Source organism: Pseudochaenichthys georgianus, chromosome 13, assembly GCF_902827115.2.
Source record: "Pseudochaenichthys georgianus chromosome 13, fPseGeo1.2, whole genome shotgun sequence".
Classification (NCBI taxonomy): domain Eukaryota; kingdom Metazoa; phylum Chordata; class Actinopteri; order Perciformes; family Channichthyidae; genus Pseudochaenichthys; species Pseudochaenichthys georgianus.
Window position 1 is genome coordinate 15,933,627 of NC_047515.1, and position 20,986 is coordinate 15,954,612.

Below are 20,986 nucleotides of genomic sequence, written 5' to 3' on the forward strand. Positions count from 1 at the left end.
CTAAATTGTGCTGTGAAAACAGGAGAAATTAGGAGCTGCACATTTTGTTTACTGTTTATGAATGTGTATTTGTTCTGATTTAAACTTGCTTCAGCTTGAATTTTAAGTAAAAACTTGACTGTTTAAAATTGTATTTTCCTCAAACGGAAAGAAACATTTTGACAATTTTCACACCCTTACCTCAATGTTTACCCAGCACCTTTCTACTTTTTTAGATCCCAAGTTGCCAAAAATAAATAGGAGTTTATCTGCAGCGGGCAGTTTGATTGAAAAAGATTTGATGTGTTACTTCAGAAAACGTCTGCAGCAATTTGAGGATATAGAAAAGCATTTTGAAATGTCCTGGTATATTGGTAATACGTTGACATATGAGCTAAACTTGGAAGCCACGTATACACGGTGTCTCCTTGTTAGTTTCACAGTTCCCTCTGCTTGCCCTCATGTCGCTTGTTTGGAAACAAATGCCAAAAGCTGGAATAATGTGCTTATCAGCAATTATTTCCCTCGACATACCTGCTTTTGGCAGAGTGCCTGTACTGTAGACCTACTCTACCTTACACTGTTATGTTTTATTTTGTGTGTAATATTGTTTACTGTTCTACAGTAGCAACAGCATTTCAAAATAGTACTTCAAATATTGTTGCTGATGCATTCACTGCTATTTCTGCTAACATAAACCAAGAATTGCTTGCAAAACAAGCAATTAAAACAATTACAATTTGAATCTGAAAATGAGCTTCTGCACATTTAGGATTTGAGGGGATGGATGTTGCTGATTTAGCAGTCAGAGCCTGTCTGGCAGGACATTTTGCAGCGTAGGTGTCCTCAGTGAAATCCAGCCATCTTTCATCTTGAGCCTGGACCTTCAGCAGCCAGCAGCCCTGCCTGTGGTGTCAGAGCTGCTCTCTGACTCAAAAGGTCAGAGATAGCTGGGGGCAAGGCCTCGACAAACCATGACAAATTATCAATAAAATCTTGATATGAGATATAAAAAGAAAGAATGGCTGCCAAAGCGGGTGTCATGGCTCCTTCACTTAGACCTGGCCAAAAGCCTGGCTGGATGTCGAGTTGTTTGCTAAAACTGGAAGAAAGTCATGTCAATGTTATATATACATGCCAATTCAAATGTTGCCTAAAGTAGGCATTCTTCTTTACACCATAGAAAGAAAGCATGAAAGTGATAAAAAAAAAGAAGATGTAATAGTAATAATAAGCTATTTAAAAGATATAAAGTTGTACTCTCTGCATTAATAAAACAATTTTATTTTCTCAGGATTCCTATGTTGAAGAAAAACCTGGCTAAAATGAGGATTTGCCGCCCAACATTCAAACTTTAATTGACGGTAGAAGGTTTTTTAAAAGAAAGTCCACCTTGTTAGAGTTTAAATACAGAATATTATAGTTTGTTTTTGTACTAACATATAGTAGAGCGCTATCACTAACGTAGTGTTAGAAGGATCTATCCATGATTCTAACTTGTAATTGAATGACAATAAAACTGGCCTTAAGTCTTGGTGTACCAAATGTAACTAAAGATGAGAAGGAATGGGTCATGTTTCAATAGAAACATTTCATATTTTAGTTTCACAACAAGCTGGAGTAGGCCTATTACCAAGGAAGACCACTTTTCTTCAGTGTCGCATCTCACATAAAATGTTTCTTACATTTTAGCAGGATGTCTTCAGTGCTTGAGGAAATAATTGGAAATGTTCAAATAAATGTTTATTTAATAGCACTTGGAATGTCTTAATTATTTTTAATGATCTCTTGTTAGATTCTTTGAGGAAAATAACGGGTATATACTGTATGTCTTTAGTTAGTAAAGAAGGTTGAATCAAGGTTGGGTTCCTTCAGAAAAGGCTTCACTGGATTGTAAAATATGTGACATTACCATTATTCCTGAAGCAATTTACAGTGGTGTTACAACCTATGTGACCTTTTGAAGAATTTAGTAGGTATAATGTTGGCTGAACTGATCTAGGAGTCATGTGTGAAAGTGTCTATTAGTCCTTGAGGAGAAAGTGACTGAGCCAAGTGAGGATAAGTTAATCCAACACAAGTGAAAGAGGAGTCACACTGGGAATCCAACAGGATATTGAGAGCAAATTGTAAGGCACACTTTTACAAAACTTTTATACTGAGTTGGAACTGAGAGCTGTCTGTACGCAGTAAATGTATCTGAGTAAAATTGACTCAAATAAAAATATATTAGTACAGTATATGTACTGCATGCAATGCTGTATTTATGCTGTTTTAATATTGATGTTTTTCTAAGGATTTTCTGGCCAATATACATCACCAGCTGAACATTATATTGGCATTACACGCAGTAAATTTATCTGAGTAAAATTGACTCAAATTGAAGACAATTTTACTCTAAAAATATTATATTTGGTCCCAACCTATATAGAGTAAAATGTACTCTTTGTTCAGAGTTGTATTTTTAGAGTTCATTTTACTCTATTATGTGCTTAGATTTGACTCTGCTTAATGGTTATTTACTCTATGTAGTGTATATTAAAAACAACTCTACTGCCATTTTACTCATAATAGAAGGTCATTTTACTCCCAATCGAACGTCATTTCACTCCAATCGAACGTCATTTCACTCCAATCGAACGTCATTTCACTCCAATCGAACGTCATTTCACTCCAATCGAACGTCATTTCACTCCAAATAGAATGTCATTTTACTCCCAATCGAACGTCATTTCACTCCAATCGAATGTCATTTTACTCCAAATAGAATGTCATTTTACTCCAAATAGAAGGTAATTTTACTCAGAATAGAATAATGAACCATAATGATCTTTATAATAAAAAAGGTCAATAAACCAAAGTGCTTAAGTAACACGAGTGGGCGTGTGTGAAGCTGACCATTGAGCGGCCCGACCAAGCAAGGAGGCAGAGGGTTAAAATACAACCCGGTGTGGGCATTTATTCATCGCTGTGGTTCATGATACACATCCTCAATATGACTGTCTCACGTGAACACAGTCACCACCAGCAACAAGGACCTCACACACACTAACAGGAAAACAGAACCTAAATACACACGGGACTAATCAAACCAACAAGACACAGGTGAGGAGGGAGGAGAAAACACAGGGGCACCAGGTGAACACAATCACCAGCAACAGACAAGACGGGAGGGGGAACACTTTTCAAACTACAACAGGAAACAGAGACAGACAAACTAAAACATAGACAGATTGTGACAAATAGATGCATACATGACATAGATGTATGCTTCCTGTGCAATGTTTTAGCGTGGAACAAAGTAATATACTTCGCCAATAATGAAGCTATATAATATAAGAAACCGAGATCTACGGCCCCAAAGATCACCTCCGTTACAGCGTGGTCATGGTTTGACTCCAATAGAATTGACTCTGCATTTTTGATCGCACTCTAGAAGCTATGAGTAATAAATACACTCCAAAATGATTAAATATCACTATCTCAGAGCAAAATAGTAATTACTCTGGAAAAAATACTCACCAATATTTCCTGTGTATTTGTCTCACTTGGGAGGCGGCAAGCTCCATTATTTCTTGTTCCTTCCACCAAGGAATGCACACCACAAGAGGATTCACGTTTTAATTAAATGGAATATTTATACACTGCAGATGTTCAACTTCCTTTTCTCCCAACATGCTGGCAAATAGGCCACGGCGTAGTAAGCCAATTAATTATTATTATTAATTTTGTCAACTCATAGTAATTTCAGTGATTAATGACTGTGTTCTCAAGAGTATATTGTCTCCTTAAATACCTTGTGACCATTATTGCATTATTATTAATACAGTTTTCCGTTTCACAAGATTTACTGTGCACACAAATGAGAAATGTAGTTTGGATAAGATTTAGCATAATTAACAGACAACCATGAAAATAATTACGCATATGTTACTGTTACTGTTCACACGAGATTCAAGATACTTTTCAAACTCTATCCAGAAAAAGGAACCTTTATGTAGAATAAAGTCATTTTATTTGTAGGTATATCAAAGCCTACTAATTTGTTATTGGGAATAAAACACATTTAATTCATTTGCATTTAAGAACTTTCATCCATTCATGTTTGTACCTTACTATTTAGTTTAAGGAACATAATTAAAATAAAACTCAAGACATGATTTCCATAGGTATTACCTAAATGATCAAGTCAACAACGTATCAGTCTTACTGTATATGAGACAAATATGTACGTGCATTTATGTTACACAGTAATTTATTAAAATATCAATGGAGCCCTATGTGAACGTATTGGCAGCTTTGTCATTGCAATACCAACAAATCAATTTCCAAAGTGAGTTTTCAGTGTAATATGTTTGATTTGTGGGAGACATCTTTTGTCATTTCCCGGCACCCTATGACATTGCCATGACTCATTAGCATGCAGAAGGGAGCTCAGAACCTCCGACATCTTTGTTTGCACTGATGCTGTCGTAGAATCAGGCGCCAGAGGTGAACTTGGTTTGATAAACTGCCTCAAATTAATTTCATATGAATATTAATAATTGTTATTTATCCATAATGAATGGAGGCATTGGCTATTTCTTCAACTATTTTCTGAGTTATTTGTTTTCTTTGTATCCTGCCTGCAGTTTACAGTTTATTCTGCAGTGGTGTGCTTGACTGCTCTCCAGCCATTCATCAAGGCACTGCTTTCCATTATTTGGTGCAGTCAGCTGAAACTGAGAAAGGCTTTTGTGGTGGTATGGCTCATTCTTCCTACTCTCTGTGCTCCTCAACAGAGATGTTCACCTTACCCCCTGGATCACTGGTCATTAGAGGAGTCGGTTAAATGATGTATGCAACATGGTTTTAAGACTGGCTTTCCCAGCATGCCTTTATTTTCCATGGGATCAAAACAGAACCAAAAGATTTCCATATCATCATCAATAATAATAAAGCACTCTATTCACATTCATCGGCCAGCTCTCTTAATCCTCCCTTTAAGATTAGTCATAAAGATTTATATCACAGTCAAATTCACATTCATACAATTCCCACCCAGCAACTATGAAAATCAATAACCTAAGTATCGTATTATTGGCTTCCAATATTGTCAGACTCAGATTCCATCAGGCTACGATCTGTGCTGCATTCTGATAACAGCATGAAGAGCGGCTGGTTGAGATGAAAATAAAATAGTTTATCACTAATGCACATACTCAACAGCCAGCCATTCTGGACATCTGTATTCATATTTATACTCTACACCTGCTGCACATCCCACGCTAAAATGTGCAGAGATGAAGGGCGGACAATTACATCTAGCCTTTGTTTTAGCGGACAGCTGTGTCTGTGGTTTCCCCTTGTAAATCTAATCAAATCATTAAACATGTGTTTACAATGGAGACGCTATCCTCTCTTCCCAAGTTACATTTCTACCTCATTTCAGCTCTGCAGGTACATATTTGATTCATGAGGCAGTGTCACTTGATTCTGTATGAAAGTTAATGTCACAGTGTGGAGATGTGTCAGCAGCATTCTGACTGTGAAGCACAGCAAACAACTTGACTAATCTCATCTGTGCTGACATTGTGACTGATGATCAGCGAGCTGGTGGCCCACCTGAATGTGCCGGACCATAATCTCCCGGCTCAGGGTGATATTGCCAGCCTTCACTGGAGTGGGCTTTTAGCTTTAGCACTAAGAAGAAGAAAAATACAGCAGCTCTCAGATCTATGTGACCGTCATAAAAAAGAAAAACATTGTGAAAGGGGAAAGCACTGCCAAGGGACCAATTATAGCTTTAAGGCTTAGGCCGTAAGCAGGCTGATGGTGGAAATGTTTTGATTAAAAGCACCTACAGTACACACAAAAACAAATTGATTAAAAGCTTCGAGTTTAATTGATTTACTTCCATTTATATGCAAAAATAAGTTCATTTTGAGTTCAGTGTTCATCAATGTTTTATTATTTACCTCCGATTCCTCTAAAGCCATAGGGATGCTCAATTGAAAAGAGAAAGAGGCAGAGAAAATACTTATGTGACTTATCACACATATCATTTTTTTTTTACTAAAGCACTTCATACTGTAGGAGAGTTACCAACATGAAAGAAAAAAAAGCAAATGGTATTCATGTTTCAGAGTGCACCCGCAACTTTCATCAAGATATCTCGGGTTATTCAATCCTCACCTCAACTATTCACAGCCTTGGCATTTTCATGGCAGGCAGGTTGAATGTCTAAAAGCTGTCTGTAAATATGCGCACGCTGGCAAACAGTACCTGGCCTTGATGGAAAAGAAGTAGTTCCCTCTTATTCAGTATAATACATCTAAGTGCATGAAAGCGATACAGAAATGCCCAGCATTGAAGTCCTTTAATGTGTAGAACTGATATGCTTTGTGTTTTAGAGTTGGCAATATGCCCTCCCCAAAGGCATATTGCAAAAGTGCAGGTTTATTCCTCATTACATCACTGCACTTCACTGAGTCGTCTTGGATCATGAGTGGAGCAGACAACCTTCATACCTCCATTATTCGTCAGAGATGTTTGTTCCCTTTCACTGGCAGGCTCTTACAGAAATCACAGCCATGGCTCAACATAATCTACATGTTTACTTTGAAGCTTTTATTGTATCTTTTCTGGCCATAAGTATTTATTGTTTTTGTCACGGTTAAGCCACCATGTATAGTCTTTATTTGTATATATATATATATATAAGCCAATAGTTTTCTTTTGTAAATAAATTAGACAATCCAAATGTCAATCGGTGTAGAAATGCTCAAATCACACATTTAGCAGCTTTCATTTAATAGGCAGTGCCCGTTATTTAAAAATGCATCTTTCCTTTGTGGAGGACATTGTATTGCATCTTAAAAGCAGTTTATAATACACCTCAGGTATGAAAAGTTCAGTATATCTTTCAACAATAGATATGGCAATTGTTAAACACCAAAATGTATAATCCTAAAAGTGCCAAGATAGATGTCAGTCAAACAGTCTGCATGCCCACACATTTTAAAACAAGTAAAACGCTTGTGCAGGTGTACAATGTAAGATCTTTAAATCATTATTGATTCATTTTTAGGTTATTTTTGTATTATTGTTCTAATGTTTTTTTACCTATATCACTCTGTTACTGGAGTAAAGCACCATTACAAATACTTTTTTTGTTATTACAAAAATATGATCTAGTTATTACCTTTAATTATGGCTTTACCCCGTACCAAGATAATACAAATATATTATCCTCTGATTACAGAATGGTAAGTCAATGTAGCACGTCTTTTAGTAAAAATATGCCACAAGTTAAATTGAATATTGTCAGTGAAATATCCTTCCTTGCCGAACACACCTGAAGATATTTATATTTAAGTGAGGTCAGAGTAGACGGTCACACAGCACTACTTATGGTTATGTTTCTTTCTGGAATATTGTTTTGTGCTGTACTGTAGAAGTAAGGCCCTCCAATCATTACATTATTACATTACATTGCATTTAGCTGACGCTTTTATCCAAAGCGACTTACAATAAGTGCGTTCGACCAACAAAATACAAACTTGAAGAAAACAGAATCAAAAAGTACATCAGGCTTTATAGAGCAAAAACATTTCAAGTGCTACTCAACTGGCTTTGGATAAGCCAGCCCTTTATTAGTATATAAGTGCCCTGTGGGTCCCTTGGGTCACCTCGAGCGATAGAATTACTAACAAAGAACTGCTAACAGAGCACTTATATACTAATAAAGGACTGGCTTATCTATAGCCAGTTGAGTAGCACTTGAAATACTTGGCTCTATGAAACCTGATGTACTTATATGATTCTGTTTTCTTCAAGGTTGTGTCTTCCTGGTCGAATGTACTTATTGTAAGTCGCTTTGGATAAAAGCGTCAGCTAAATGCAATGTAATGTAATGTAATGTCCCCTTCGCAGCGATGGTGCAGCGAGCCGTTTGGTTGATGCAGAGCGGAGTGCACGTGCTGGGGTGTACGGTTTAACCATGTCCTGGATGTAGGAAGGGCCAGATCCATTCGCAGCATGGTACGCAAGTACCATTGTCTTGAAGTGGATTCTAGCAGTTATCGGAAGCCAGTGAAGGCAGAGGAGGAGCGGCGTGGTGTGGGAGAATTTAGGAAGGTTGAAGACCAGACGAGCCGCTGCATTCTGGATGAGCTGCAGAGGTCGGATGGCACATGCAGGTAGACCAGCCAGGAGGGAGTTGCAGTAGTCTAGGCGTGAGATGACGAGAGCCTGGACCAGAACCTGCGTCGCTTTCTGGGTCAGCTGGGAACGCATCCTCCTGATGTTGTAGAGCGTATATCTGCAGCAGCGGGTTGTAGCAGCGATGTTTGCAGTGAAGGACAGTTTGTTATCTAGGGTCACACCCAGATTCCTTGCAGTCTGAGTCGGGGAAACAACAGAGGGGCCAATGTTGATTGTTAGGTCAAGAGTGGGATAATCTTTTCCCGGAAGGAAAAGCAGTTCAGTCTTGTCAAGGTTGAGCTTGAAGTGATGATCAGACATCCACTGAGAGATGTCAGCTAGACAAGCAGAGATGCGTGCGACGACCTGGGTCTCTGAGCGGGGAAAGGACAGAATTAATTGGGTGTCGTCAGCGTAGCAGTGGTATGAAAAACCATGCGGGCTAATGACTGATCCGAGCGAGTTTGTGTACAAGGAGAAGAGGAGGGGATCAAGAACAGAGCCCTGAGGGACCCCTGTAGTTAATTGACAAGGGTCGGACTCGGACCCTCTCCAAGTAACCCTGTAGGTGCGGTCTTTGAGGTATGAGGTGAGGAAGGAAAGTGCAGAGCCTGAAACTCCAAGTTCTTGGAGAGTGCGAAAGAGGATCTGATGGTTCACCGTGTCGAATGCAGCAGACAGGTCCAAAAGGATGATGACAGAGGAGAGGGAGGCTGCAATCACCATCTCAAATAAAAATGAAATACAGTCTGTAGTCGGCGCTGGGGATTATGTTTCCACAGAAAGGACAGCATTTGCCACACTCTAGGCTGCTACAGAATGTCAAGACTGGAATGTCATGAATGTATTAAGGGAAGCTCAGTAAGCTGCAGTGCACTGTAACCTGCACCGACACTTCTTTTCAAACGATGCTCAAGACATCAAGACAGGGCCTTGTGACTGATTATGTGAACAGCCTTTATTGGCCTCGCAGGGATAATTACATGGAATTTAAAAAAGCACTTTTTAATGAAATCGTACATACCCTGACCAAAACTTGAAGGATTGTGTAGTATATTCCAACCCATATTCGTGACTCTTTGGGTTTTTACCTTTTATTTCTTGCCGTGAGCCGTATACACTGGAGACAGGCTGAAGAGATGGTCGGGTAGATGATATGACAAAAGAGTAGAAAGTTATGCAAGAACTGACAACAACACCTCTGCATAGTTCTCCACATACAATTAATTCCCATCCATTTCCCTTTTTAAAATGACATGCATAGCTGATTTTGCACGACAATTTACTGATCCAGCCAACTGCATTTCAAATATTGTAATGATGACAGGATGAAATGTTTTTTGTTGATGTGATATTGTGTGATTATATGTAATGAGCAGATAAGTAAGTACCTTCACCAATACTGTAGCTGACAATGGTCTCCATCAGGACAATGAAGGTCAAGGAAGGTCCACAGACCTCTGGCTGGCCCAATCTCCTCTGCTCCACCATTTGAGCTGGACTAATGAGGCAGACAGCTGCTCCCTTAGTTGAAAAGTCCCCGTGGTGAAGTGTACCTGGGAGAGGCAGAGACAATGTCACCTTCATATCAAGGCACATTACAAGAGGAAAACAAAGCAGATCTGTGAAATCAGGAGAACACATGATCAAAGATTAGCCATGGTCAGTGATAATGCAGCGGATTTAGCCTCAAGCATGTACTCAAAAACTCTAACACGGTTGCTAATAACTGCTGTTATCCCTAAAGAGGCCTTTCTGGTCAGCCTCATTTTAAGCCTCACTTGTGTTCGCACAAATAAAGAGTATTGGTTTTAGACATCTGTTTCTGAAGCTTGCCAGAGTTCAATAAAACATAGGCAGGAAACTCTTCTACAATGTAATTAGGGGACTTTGCTGAGGCGACAAGTACAAATGTGGAATAAGAAGGTAAAATCCAGCAAGGCTGGGTGATTAGGCCTCATTTGGATGTCTTCTGCACACTGTGACGAGCGGCTGTTTCAGGGCAAGACAGTCGCTCGGATCGAAGGCCCACAGTGTCTAGGATTATGTGTCAATTTACCACCCAGCTGCAGCTCTAGACTCTACTGCAGAACATGACTACCTCTAATTAGGCCATGCTACCAATTAGGGCCCTGCAATAAGGCAGCGAGGAAGGCGCTCTGGGAGAGTAAAACCTACCATTGCCTCCATTGTAAAAAAAAAAAAAACACCATTGTTTTCTAGCACCAACAGCTGTCCAAGGCTGGCGTCCATGTCAACCCAGCCTCCATTAAGTTATATTTGGTTCACAGAGATGTAATGAAGACATCATCTAATTGGGCGAGAGGGTGACGGGAAATGAACATTGAAATATATCAAGTCTGAATGGTACATTCATGTGATTTAGTAAAAAGACAACCAGTCCAACACAGCAATTTATTCACATCATGGTCATGACCTCAGACTCTGTTTTTATGATCCAACAGGTGGACAAGGTCAGTTCCCCATAACTCAGAATGTGACCGTGGTGGAGGGGGGCTCAGCCAACATGACCTGTCGTGTGGATTACAATGATAACACTTCCCTCCAGTGGTCAAACCCTGCACAACAGACCCTATTCTTTGGGGACAAGAAAGGTGAGTAATATTCCTGAGGATAATGGCTGTAATGATAAAATGACGAGATATGATAAAGACGTCTTAACCACACTCCATTACAGCAGAAGTCTTGGAAATGAAATTTGGAATGAGCGAAATTGTCTCTGCCTGCCTGTGAGCACACAATTTGACTGAATACAGGAAAAAGGCAGGATAAGAGGGAAGACACAGACTTTTAATGAATGTATGTCTCCATTGATGTCCCAGGGCACACACTAAACAGAAATACGCTGTTTTTTAATTGAACTTTTGTAATCATGCAACACTGACAGTGTTGTCTACAACACAGTAACGCCTGTGGATTGTGAGATGATTTAGCTTAATTAGCAGTTTAGCTGCCCTACATTTGTATTGCTGTTTGGATGTCACTGGAAAAGGACAAAAAGAAGCACACTGTTGCAACCTCGTGAAACAAAGACCTAGCCAGAATTAATTATAATGTTCTCTCACCAGCCAAACCCAATTTAAAGGTGACAAAAGTCTGGAGGTGATAAATTGGAATTGGGGTGAAAGGGAGTATAACAGTGGACTGGTCTTGTAAGAGTTGGGTGTGTTCATATTTCAGTGTTTCTCACAGCATATTACCCATTTCCTTTATGCTGTAGCTGCTAATACAATATCATTGGTTCAATGATTGAAGATTAGCTTTTCCTTTGAATGACAATTGATAGGAGAGAGAGACGCCAGAGTGAACCAACAGAAAGAGACTCACAGTCTGGTTTGAATAAATTCTTTCCCTCTCTCGCAAGTGATTGGATTTAGTAATGAGGTCTAAGGTGTTTTATTAGAAGACATTACTTCAAAATACAATTAAATGAAAGTTAACCAAATCTTAAGAAACTCTTATGTGAATGGCATGTTAAATGTGTCCTAAGCATCTGGATTCAAGCCAAAATCCTTATTATATTTACGTAGAATCGATAAAGCACATATTTGACTTAACACAACCAGTTTTAAAAATCACTCAATTCTATCACAAAAAAACGTCTAAAAAATGTAACACATCATTCAAATAACATTGTTTGGTTGTTTCATTTGCCTTCAATAAAGCAATCTATCTTTGCTTTATTCATATTTCTCATCTCCTGAATGCAAAGTCATAATCTGTACCTTTACCCAGAATGCCGCTGTAATAAGCATTTTAGGAGGGTTTGGAGAGTATGTTAGAGCCACTTCGCCCTTCTTGGACAGCCATTTATATTGCATGATAGATTATTTTTTCCTCAGCAATATGGATGACAAAAATAATGTAGTCTACTCAGCAGAGGTTGCCAGGGCTAAGTATTGGAACACTTCCTCTCGATCTCCTTTTAAACAGCCAAATGAAAGGCTTTATTGGCACAGTGAATACGATGCTTGTGAGGCCATCAGGAGAAATGGGAGGTGTGGAACAACAGGCTTCATGTGGGGAAGAGAGTGGGACACCTGGGAAGAAATCTCTACTCTGCCAAATCACCAGTTAATTGCTTGGCAAAGGGCTGCAACTGTCCTTCTTCCCCCATTTGTTGTGCCTTCTTGTAGAAGCCAATGAGAAATGTTAGAGTCACACTTGTGCTAGCTCTCAGTCCAACAACTAGCGGCAGACTGCTTGAGGTTGAGGCAGGCTGTTTCCTCCCTCTGATGAACATCTGGTCATAGACGGCTGTCAGTGAGTAGATTAGATTAATGCAGCTATGTTGCATTCTCTTGTTCTCAGTGTTTAGATGTTGCTATCTTTTTTTACCTGCTGTTTAGATGCATCCTTTCTTTTCCCTGTGCTTGTTGTCTCTGTCTGTTGTCTTTGTTGTCCACCTCTCTGCTTACAACATCCCCATGGGTGTTCATAACAGCGTGGCCATATGTTAGTGTTTGATGCACAACTTTCTCTCATTCTCTCCCCACAAAGGTAGGTTGTCATTGTGCATGCGTGACCCCAAGGAAATTCTACTAATATACTAAATACTCTAATGTGTGAGTTCAAATGCTCAACATATACTGCACAAGTAATGAGGATAGACATCTGATTTTCTGTCTTAAATTAGACTAAATGCATTGTAAGGCATTTTTTTAAATCTATTCTCCCTCAAGCTAGGTATTAAAGATAAGGGGCATTTGTCTGGATGGGATTGGAGCATGAATGAATATAGGATGGAAGGAAAAGACTATTAAAATGAACTTTTATAGTAAATTCATTTAAACAGCTGTGAAGTGGAGTAAAGAGAAACATCTGTAAGTTTCATATTATATATTGGGTCTGACAGCTGCTGGGTAAAGTAAGACAAAATCTGATCTTTGCCCTGACAATAATTTGCTCCATTTGAATTCAGGTCTGACAAATGAGAATATGAAAAAGCCTATTGGAGCCAAGGACAAAAGGGGTTTCGGTGTCCTTCTAGAATTATAATGACCCTGAATACCTTAAGTCTACTTCAGTGTATCAATAAGAAAAGCAAGCATGTGTATGTTTTGCATCAAACATTATTCATACACAAGTGCCAGTAATGCAAGCTTTAATACCTGATGATTGGTTGTCAGTGCTTTTCAAAGCTGCCCATTATCTGATCTGCCAAAATGGTTTGGTTACATTTCGGCCACTTAAGGTACCTGAATAATGTTTGGAAAATAGATTGGTAAAATAAGCATTGACAATTGGAAGGGGAGCGAAAATGAACTGCTGATGCCAAAATCTTTCTGGCAAGGACAATGTCCAGCAATGACAATGCGACTCAATTAACCTTTTTTAGTGCATGTTGCAATTAAATTACCATAAGGATCACAATGCTGCACTATTAGTTTGTAAGCCGCTGGGACTCCTCAGGTAGGTAAGTGTATAACATGATCCCAGCAGTGCGTCCTACAAGTTGTGACCTTTAATTTGTCTACACAGCAATGTCACATCTCATGACAGACGGGGAACTGGGATAAGAGTTGTGGTTGCAGGTGGGAAGGAAATGGTTGGCAGGTAACAGCTTAATGTATCTTTGGTGTGATTATAAACGGTGAGAAGGACCTCTATATCATCCTCTACCAAAAGAGGATCAGTCAAACCTTGTGGTGCTCCAAGAGAGTGTTAACCTTGCTGGATTCCCAAAGCCGATCCATATGGGTTGGACTGTCTTCGCACATTTGTCTAAAAGCTGAACACAGCCCTCCTCTTATATCATGCCAGCTGGCTTCTTGGCACGTTCCAGCTGATCCATTATGTATATCTGAGTCTTGGTTGATTGTTTCCACCTCAAAGGCTTCAGACTACAATATGGCAAAGACCATAATGCAGATTCCTTCAAACTACCACCACAGATCTGAGAAAACAGAGATAGATCACCTTAACAGCTGGGGCAACACATCTTTCATACATTAGACCAATTAGCGTGGACTGTCGAGGAAGCGGCTCTTTGCTGGACTGCCACGTTGAGGAAATCAATTTGGACCATATGTCTTTTGTAGTATATGCCTTTTATACGTTGCCGGGGTTATGAATTATTATTACTGAGCAGGACAAATTAGATCAGAGCTGTCCTTTGCTGTCTTCATTATGAATTACTTCTCTTTTGAGTTCTATGGGAAAATAATAAAACGTATGTTGCAATGCTGCAGAGAATGATAATGACATCCTGAAGGCATGCAGGATGGGAGCAGATAATTTTGTCGGATACGAATATGATATTGATATGAATAATGCAATTAATGGGAAACTACTAACGGTTACATGTCAAAGGCAGATAACAAATTGCTCATTTGAACTACGGTAAGTGTTTGGAGCAGGGATATAGAGCCATATACATGTACATGATGTGGCAACTAATATAGCCTTTTTCATCATCTCAATTCAATCTTGCAGAGGTTTATGGTTCATCATTCATGACATTTAATTGGGGCATTCAGCTTGGACCATAAAGGTCACGAAGCAAAATTGATCTTAATTGGCTTGTCGTCATCAAAATGCTGTTATGTGCTAAATGAATGCTCTAATGTGAGCATTAAAACATTCATTAGCTTGAGAGAATGAAAGATAATTACCAAGGACAAAATTACTGCACTGAGCACCAATGAAAACACATTTTAACATCCATTCTAGTAAACACACAACATTTGATGGTGGGTCTGTTTGAAGCAAGTGGACGTGAGTTCAGTCTCAAGTATCTCTATTTAATTATCTTTTCCGTTCTAAAAATTATTAGTAATATTATATAATATAATATATATTATTACCAATAGTGTTATTGTTGATGTTTATGTATGTGGCATCCAATTTTACATTGGTATTTTATACATATATCTAGAAAGCAAAAATAACAAGTCATACAGTATACAGTAGACAACAACTCTAATACAACAAATACATATACGTTTTTTAACGTTCAACACACTATGAAATTGTTTTATTTAATGGATTTGCTTGGCCATGCTTTCCCACACATTCTTCACATACCTTTGGGGGAAAAAACCTTACACAAAAGCAATGCTAAAGGAACATTACACAAGCTGCAAGTTGTATTCTCAAGTAGTTACTTTTCAGTCACTATTTTTACTGGAAATAAATGTAAATGGCGTCTCATGGCAACACCTAATGTCTTTCTTCAGGTAGTAATGGGCTTTTAAGTGTAGTGGGTTACCTCCAGCTTCACTGAAATGTGAATCGACCATTATGGCACACACTGGGTTTATTAGCACTAATGTGAAAACCTGCTCTTTAATGTTCTATACTCAGCTCTATGCCACACTGCACTTTCATTTCTAATGTTTATTAAAATAATGAAGAATATGGTGTATTGAAATTACTGTAGAAGGTTGAGACCCACCTGGATGTTTAGCCATTGGTTTGTGCTGTTCATTAATGTGTCTGGTGTATGAGTAGAGCTCATTTGAAACCAACAGGAATATGTTAACCTACTAGTATTACATTTAGAGTGTTCGTATTGTATGAAAAAACGGAGATCAAGGGCAGAGAGATTTCCCACAGTGAACACTCTTATGTCAGTGGCTTGAAAAATGGACAGACAAAAATACATTCCGTCTCATGAATTACTACTTAAAGAAGGGACAGAGCACTGCTGCTGGGAGAAATCCTCCTACTTTCCTTCCCTTCTTTAAGCGCTGAAAATGAGTCAGTCTCAGTAGCATCTGCTCTGTGGGATCTCTGAGAGGGCGGGCAGTAACAATGGCCCTCTGGAATAAGGCCCTTTCCTTCTCTTAATTGCAGCCACATGTGCGGTGGAAAAGAGCCCCCTGCCTGCACCACTAGCCCTGGAACACATCCAGAATCGCCCACACAGTCACTGAGTGAGCACTGCCAGCAGCAAACACACTCTAATTGCAAAGAGTGGAGCCCCTGGCTGGAGAGCGGGGGGGTGCGCCAGGACCCTGAGTTCTCGCTGAAGGACAGTTGGTGCTTTCACATTCCAGGACTGGCTCAAAGTGGTTACAGGCCATACAAAATATGTCCAAATGGGGACACTATGCGTTGCGGATGAAACATATGTTGGCTGAACCCGAGAGCCAACAGCTGGTTTCAAAGACTAATGGATACAGTAGAAGTAAAATCTCCTTTCTCTATCTGGACTGTCACGAGATACTTCATCGTTTTGGATTAGAAACATTGGTTAACATCTGTCTGCTGCTTAACGGAGTGCGGAAGTGAATGCCATATGATAAGTGCACTTCCAGTTCCTCTGCCTTCAGTTTCATCTGAGGACAGAGCTAACATAGCAACCAAACAGACTGTCAGCTCTTCTTTTACACATTAAAACAATGCAGTGCAAGTTGTTGAATCCATTGGTTTACATGTTTGAACAGGTTATTGGATACTTAAAATTCAGAGAACTCATAGCAAAACTGACCTTGGTTGTTAAATCTGAATCTGACAAACTACAGTATTCTTGGGAGACTTCAAACTGGCCTTCCTCTGACATGAGGGGTAGTGCAAAGGGATGTCAGAAAAACAAGGCAAACATTACTTTGCATTAAGGGGCCATAGCAACAGTATTCCTTGCCCTGAGGGGGAACCGGTGTCAGTTTGGCTGATTTGAGACAGCCTTGGTAAGGCCTCCATCACACGAGATCTACTGCACATTAAGCTGCCATGCTGCAAGGCTGTAGCATACACAAGGTCATGGTGCCGATTTATGCTTTCTCCTAAGCAGTCTGAACAACGCAGGAGCTATGTGGGGAATGAACCTTTTCATCACATTGATTTCCTAAAGCACCTGGAAAAAAGCTTTGTCAGCCGCTGGCATTTGGGTCTGATTGTGACAGATCTGCCCACAAACTGGGCCTCTAGCCTGGATTGGATGCTGGTATATGGTTTCCTGGTCATGTGCTGTTTGAGTAATAGAAAGCACTTGTCTTTGGGTTATTCAAACCTTTGTACAGCTCTTTCTATCAATATGTCATTGATTCACGTGCTGTAGTGCCAGTGGCTGTCTAAAAGATGCATCAGTCAAGTCCATCTTTTGTTAAACTGTCTCAGCTACTACCACTGTCTGAATCAGTATTTGAGCTACTGACATTTAGATTTACTGTAGCTCTGTTGTCATGGTAATGTGATATTGTTGAGCAGATAGAAAAACAAGGTTGAAGCTCATCTAATACTTCAGAAATGTCACTTTAAATCATCAGTGATCTGTACTATTTGGTCACTGTTTTGTAGGGGTGCAAGGATCATAATTAATATGTTATCGATGTTATCCATACTGAATGGTTGATGGTTTACCCTGTTTGTTTTCTTTATACAAAATCTTTATATTTTTTCTTTCGGTGGAATATAACTTTAACCAAACATGTCTGATTTCCCTCAAGAAATCCTTCTTAAGAAACCGCCAGAACATTTATCGGCATCTCGGAGATGTTTGAGCTTTGAGGTTAAGAAGAAGAATAGTTGGCCTGTTTCTCCTCGTCTTTTCTTTGTGCGATGCAGAGATGCGCAGGGGAAGTACAGTATGTCTTCTTGTCCAAAGCTTTGAACTTCTCAGCCTGCACTTCCATATCTTTTGAGTTCCTGTACGATGTTAGTTTAGACCCCATCACCTTTCCAATGCATCCACCAAAGGCATTGCTGTTTTCCGCCAGAGCCTCTGGGCATTTTCAAGCTCTGCAGTGAGGATGCTTAACTACAAAGAACATCAGGCAGCTTTGTTTCAAGATGCAGTTTTCTACAGTAAGACTAGTTTGCATTAAGCCCCATAGCACATAATAAGCTGCTTCTCTGATGGCAAAGCTTGTTGTTAAATTTTAATTCTGGCTTGAAGATTGTTTTTATTTACTCTTTATAACAAAGAGTCCCTTCAGGGAAACTTCTTAGGGGCATCAAAATCTCCTTTGCCAATTCCTTTTTAGCATGCCTGTGATTAAATGATAATGATCATCAATTGATGTGGTGTAATTGAAGCTTTGCAAATAAAGACATATGTCTGAGTAAATCTAATAATCATTTCCACCAATCTAATTTAGCTGTGTATCACATGGCTGCTGTGCATGTTCACCGCTTACATCACATACATTGGAACAAAGCAGGTGATTAATGATTTTCATAGAGATTTATTCTTTATCTGATGTGATTTTACATTGGTTACGTTGATTAAGTCCTAATCAACACCCACCACTTCTGCTGCATTTTGACCCGTGTTGTACAATCCAATATAGTTAAAATTGCTATAGATGAAATAAGTGTCCAGGGAGAGAGCTGCTCAGGCCTGGAGGGAGTAAAGATTAAGAATGTGTAATTTATTCAATGAAGAGCACTTTCCTCCCTGCCCTCTGTGGTTGGTTGCATGTAGGAGTATGTGATTCTCAATTTGAAATTATATAGAAGATGACAGGTGCGAGATTAGCTTTTTCCAGCTGTGCTGCGTTGTTTTCCCAGGTTTACAGTGTTACAGTCTGAATGAGCAGTGGTGAGTGTGTCCTAAGAAAACACTGACATGTTTTATTTCAAGCTGTGTTTGAGGAAATTCCCATTGTGATGGTGATAAACTCGCAAGTCTTAGTAGGAGAGTTTCATTTGTTTTTTCCGCTACCAGATACTAGCAGTATAGTTTTTGTGTTTTACCTTAAATTTGCGCTGAAGCTAGGCAATTTGGTTGGAATATATACTTAAATATTCACAAGAATATTTTAATAATATTGATGCTTAACAATTTGAATCTAAAATAATGTAATTGAGGTCCAATACAAATAAACTGTGTTCAATGGTTATGTATTACGTTTCTATTTTCTTAGACTTTTATTAAAACATCCTTAAAATATCATGTTTAGACAAATGACATACAAAAAACAAACCACACAATGTCATTATTAATACCTCTTTGAAATACTACTCTGCCCTTATCTACACTCTATTATGTTAGCCTACAGTTGCAGTGGAAAATACAAACATGTGGTTTGAATGAGACCAGGGTATGCTAGAAGACCCAACCCAAAGTCAGTTGCTGAGTGAGTTTAAAATGATTAGCTGAATTTGTTGTGGTTAGCTAAATATATATTTTATTCTAAGATTATAGGCTTGATTTGCTTTGCTAGAGCATAGCAAATAATGCTCACTGACTTTAAATAAGACTGGCTGCAAAAATATAAATGTAATTGAATCCATTGGCCCCAGTGTGTGTTTGCTCCATTTAAAAAAGATTTGAAATAAAAGAACAATGCTTTCCGCCTTGATCTAGTAGGAGTCATCAGAATTACAAATAGTATTTCTACAAGTTAATTGCCATTACTGTATTCAGCGGGAATTTGCTCATTGGTAACTCACTTGTCTGTCCTTTTTCTGCTCGCTCCGTAACCTTGTCTGTTTCTTTACACAGCTCTGAGGGACAACAGAATCGAGCTGATACGAGCTTCGTCGCAGGAGCTCACCATCAAAATCGGTGACGTCTACCTTTCAGACGATGGCCTGTACACCTGCTCGCTTTTCACCATGCCTGTCAAGACCACCAAGGCCTTCCTCACTGTTCTGGGTGAGCATGTCCATTTTGCACCAGCCTCCAAAACTGTGGCTTACTTTACACATTCTTACAGCATGAATACAGGCACATTTTCAACTATGGTAGTTTGCTACACCAAATCATTGGTGCTTCGTAAAATTCTTTTATTTCTGCATTACATTTGACCCTTATTTACCGAAATAAAGGATCACAGCAAGCCTGCAAGCTAGTAGTGTTACTGAATGTAGATGTCTGCCAGTCAGGACAGCCACAAAAAAAAACTCAAAATCACCTCTACGATGACCTTCACACACATACACATACATGCATACATACATTTGCCACAGTATTGTAAAAAAACGATATTGGATATTATATATATTATATCATATTTTCCTTTCTTTAATTATGTTTAGTTTCCCATGCTTTGTTTATTCTGCTGTTTTTATCATACCTTTTTTTCCTGCCTTGAACATCGTCAAAATTATGTATTATTATGCTACTGAGAAAAGGAAGCATGAATATCTGAATAAAATAAATTATTCTCAATCTTTTTTTGTCACAGCCTAATTCATGTATTCAGTATGTTCTTTACATTTATATTTCCATGTTTCACAGGTGTGCCAAGCCGACCAGAAATCACAGGATTCACCAAACCTGCCATGGAGGGGGACATAATCACCCTGACATGCTCCACACTGGGCAGCAAACCAGCCGCCAATATCCGGTGGTTCCGAAATGACAAGGAGGTTCAAGGTAGGCATGCGGTGTGGATTCCACAGAGCATTGTATCCTCTGTTACCTCATGTACCCTCTCTGAGACATCATTACTGTCAAGTCAATCTGCTTCCTGCGTTCCTTTGTGCTCCTGCATTGTTCACTGGCCGGGGGTTTAGCACTGCCTATCAGCCTGGCTCACAGCCAGCATTGCTGCTGACTTTGGAAGCTGTCCAAAAGTTGCTGGATTGTAGCAGAGCCATCCACATCTCCCTACCTGACCAAGGTGAAGACATACACCTCTTATTGATTCAAATTGTAAGGTCAAGTGTACATCCACAACAAAATCTGCACAGCATTCTGGTTTCACTGTTCGTGGCAATGAAGCAATGATATACTCAGCTGGTTTCAAAAGTTTGCATCTTTTACATTTACAATGATGAAGAAGCTACGAGTCCTCACAATTTAGAAGGTGAGACCAGCAAGTGTTTGATACTTTTGCTTTGTAGAATGACTTAAACCTTTGATTTGTTAGAATTGTGTATATTTAGTTTTCTGTGGATTAGACTCAGT

General features: G+C 39.2%; 1 protein-coding gene across 3 annotated transcripts in view; it reads left to right on the forward strand.

Annotated features, from left to right (window-relative positions):
- Positions 1-20,986, forward strand: part of LOC117457898 (cell adhesion molecule 2-like) — a 174,297-nt gene that overhangs the window by 133,054 nt on the left and 20,257 nt on the right. For all 3 annotated transcript variants that reach the window (XM_034098162.1, XM_034098164.1, XM_071205242.1), the window contains 3 exons: positions 10,629-10,778; positions 19,577-19,729; positions 20,315-20,452. In XM_034098162.1, coding sequence (XP_033954053.1) covers positions 10,629-10,778; positions 19,577-19,729; positions 20,315-20,452 — 441 coding nt within the window. The remainder of the gene's footprint in view (positions 1-10,628; positions 10,779-19,576; positions 19,730-20,314; positions 20,453-20,986) is intronic.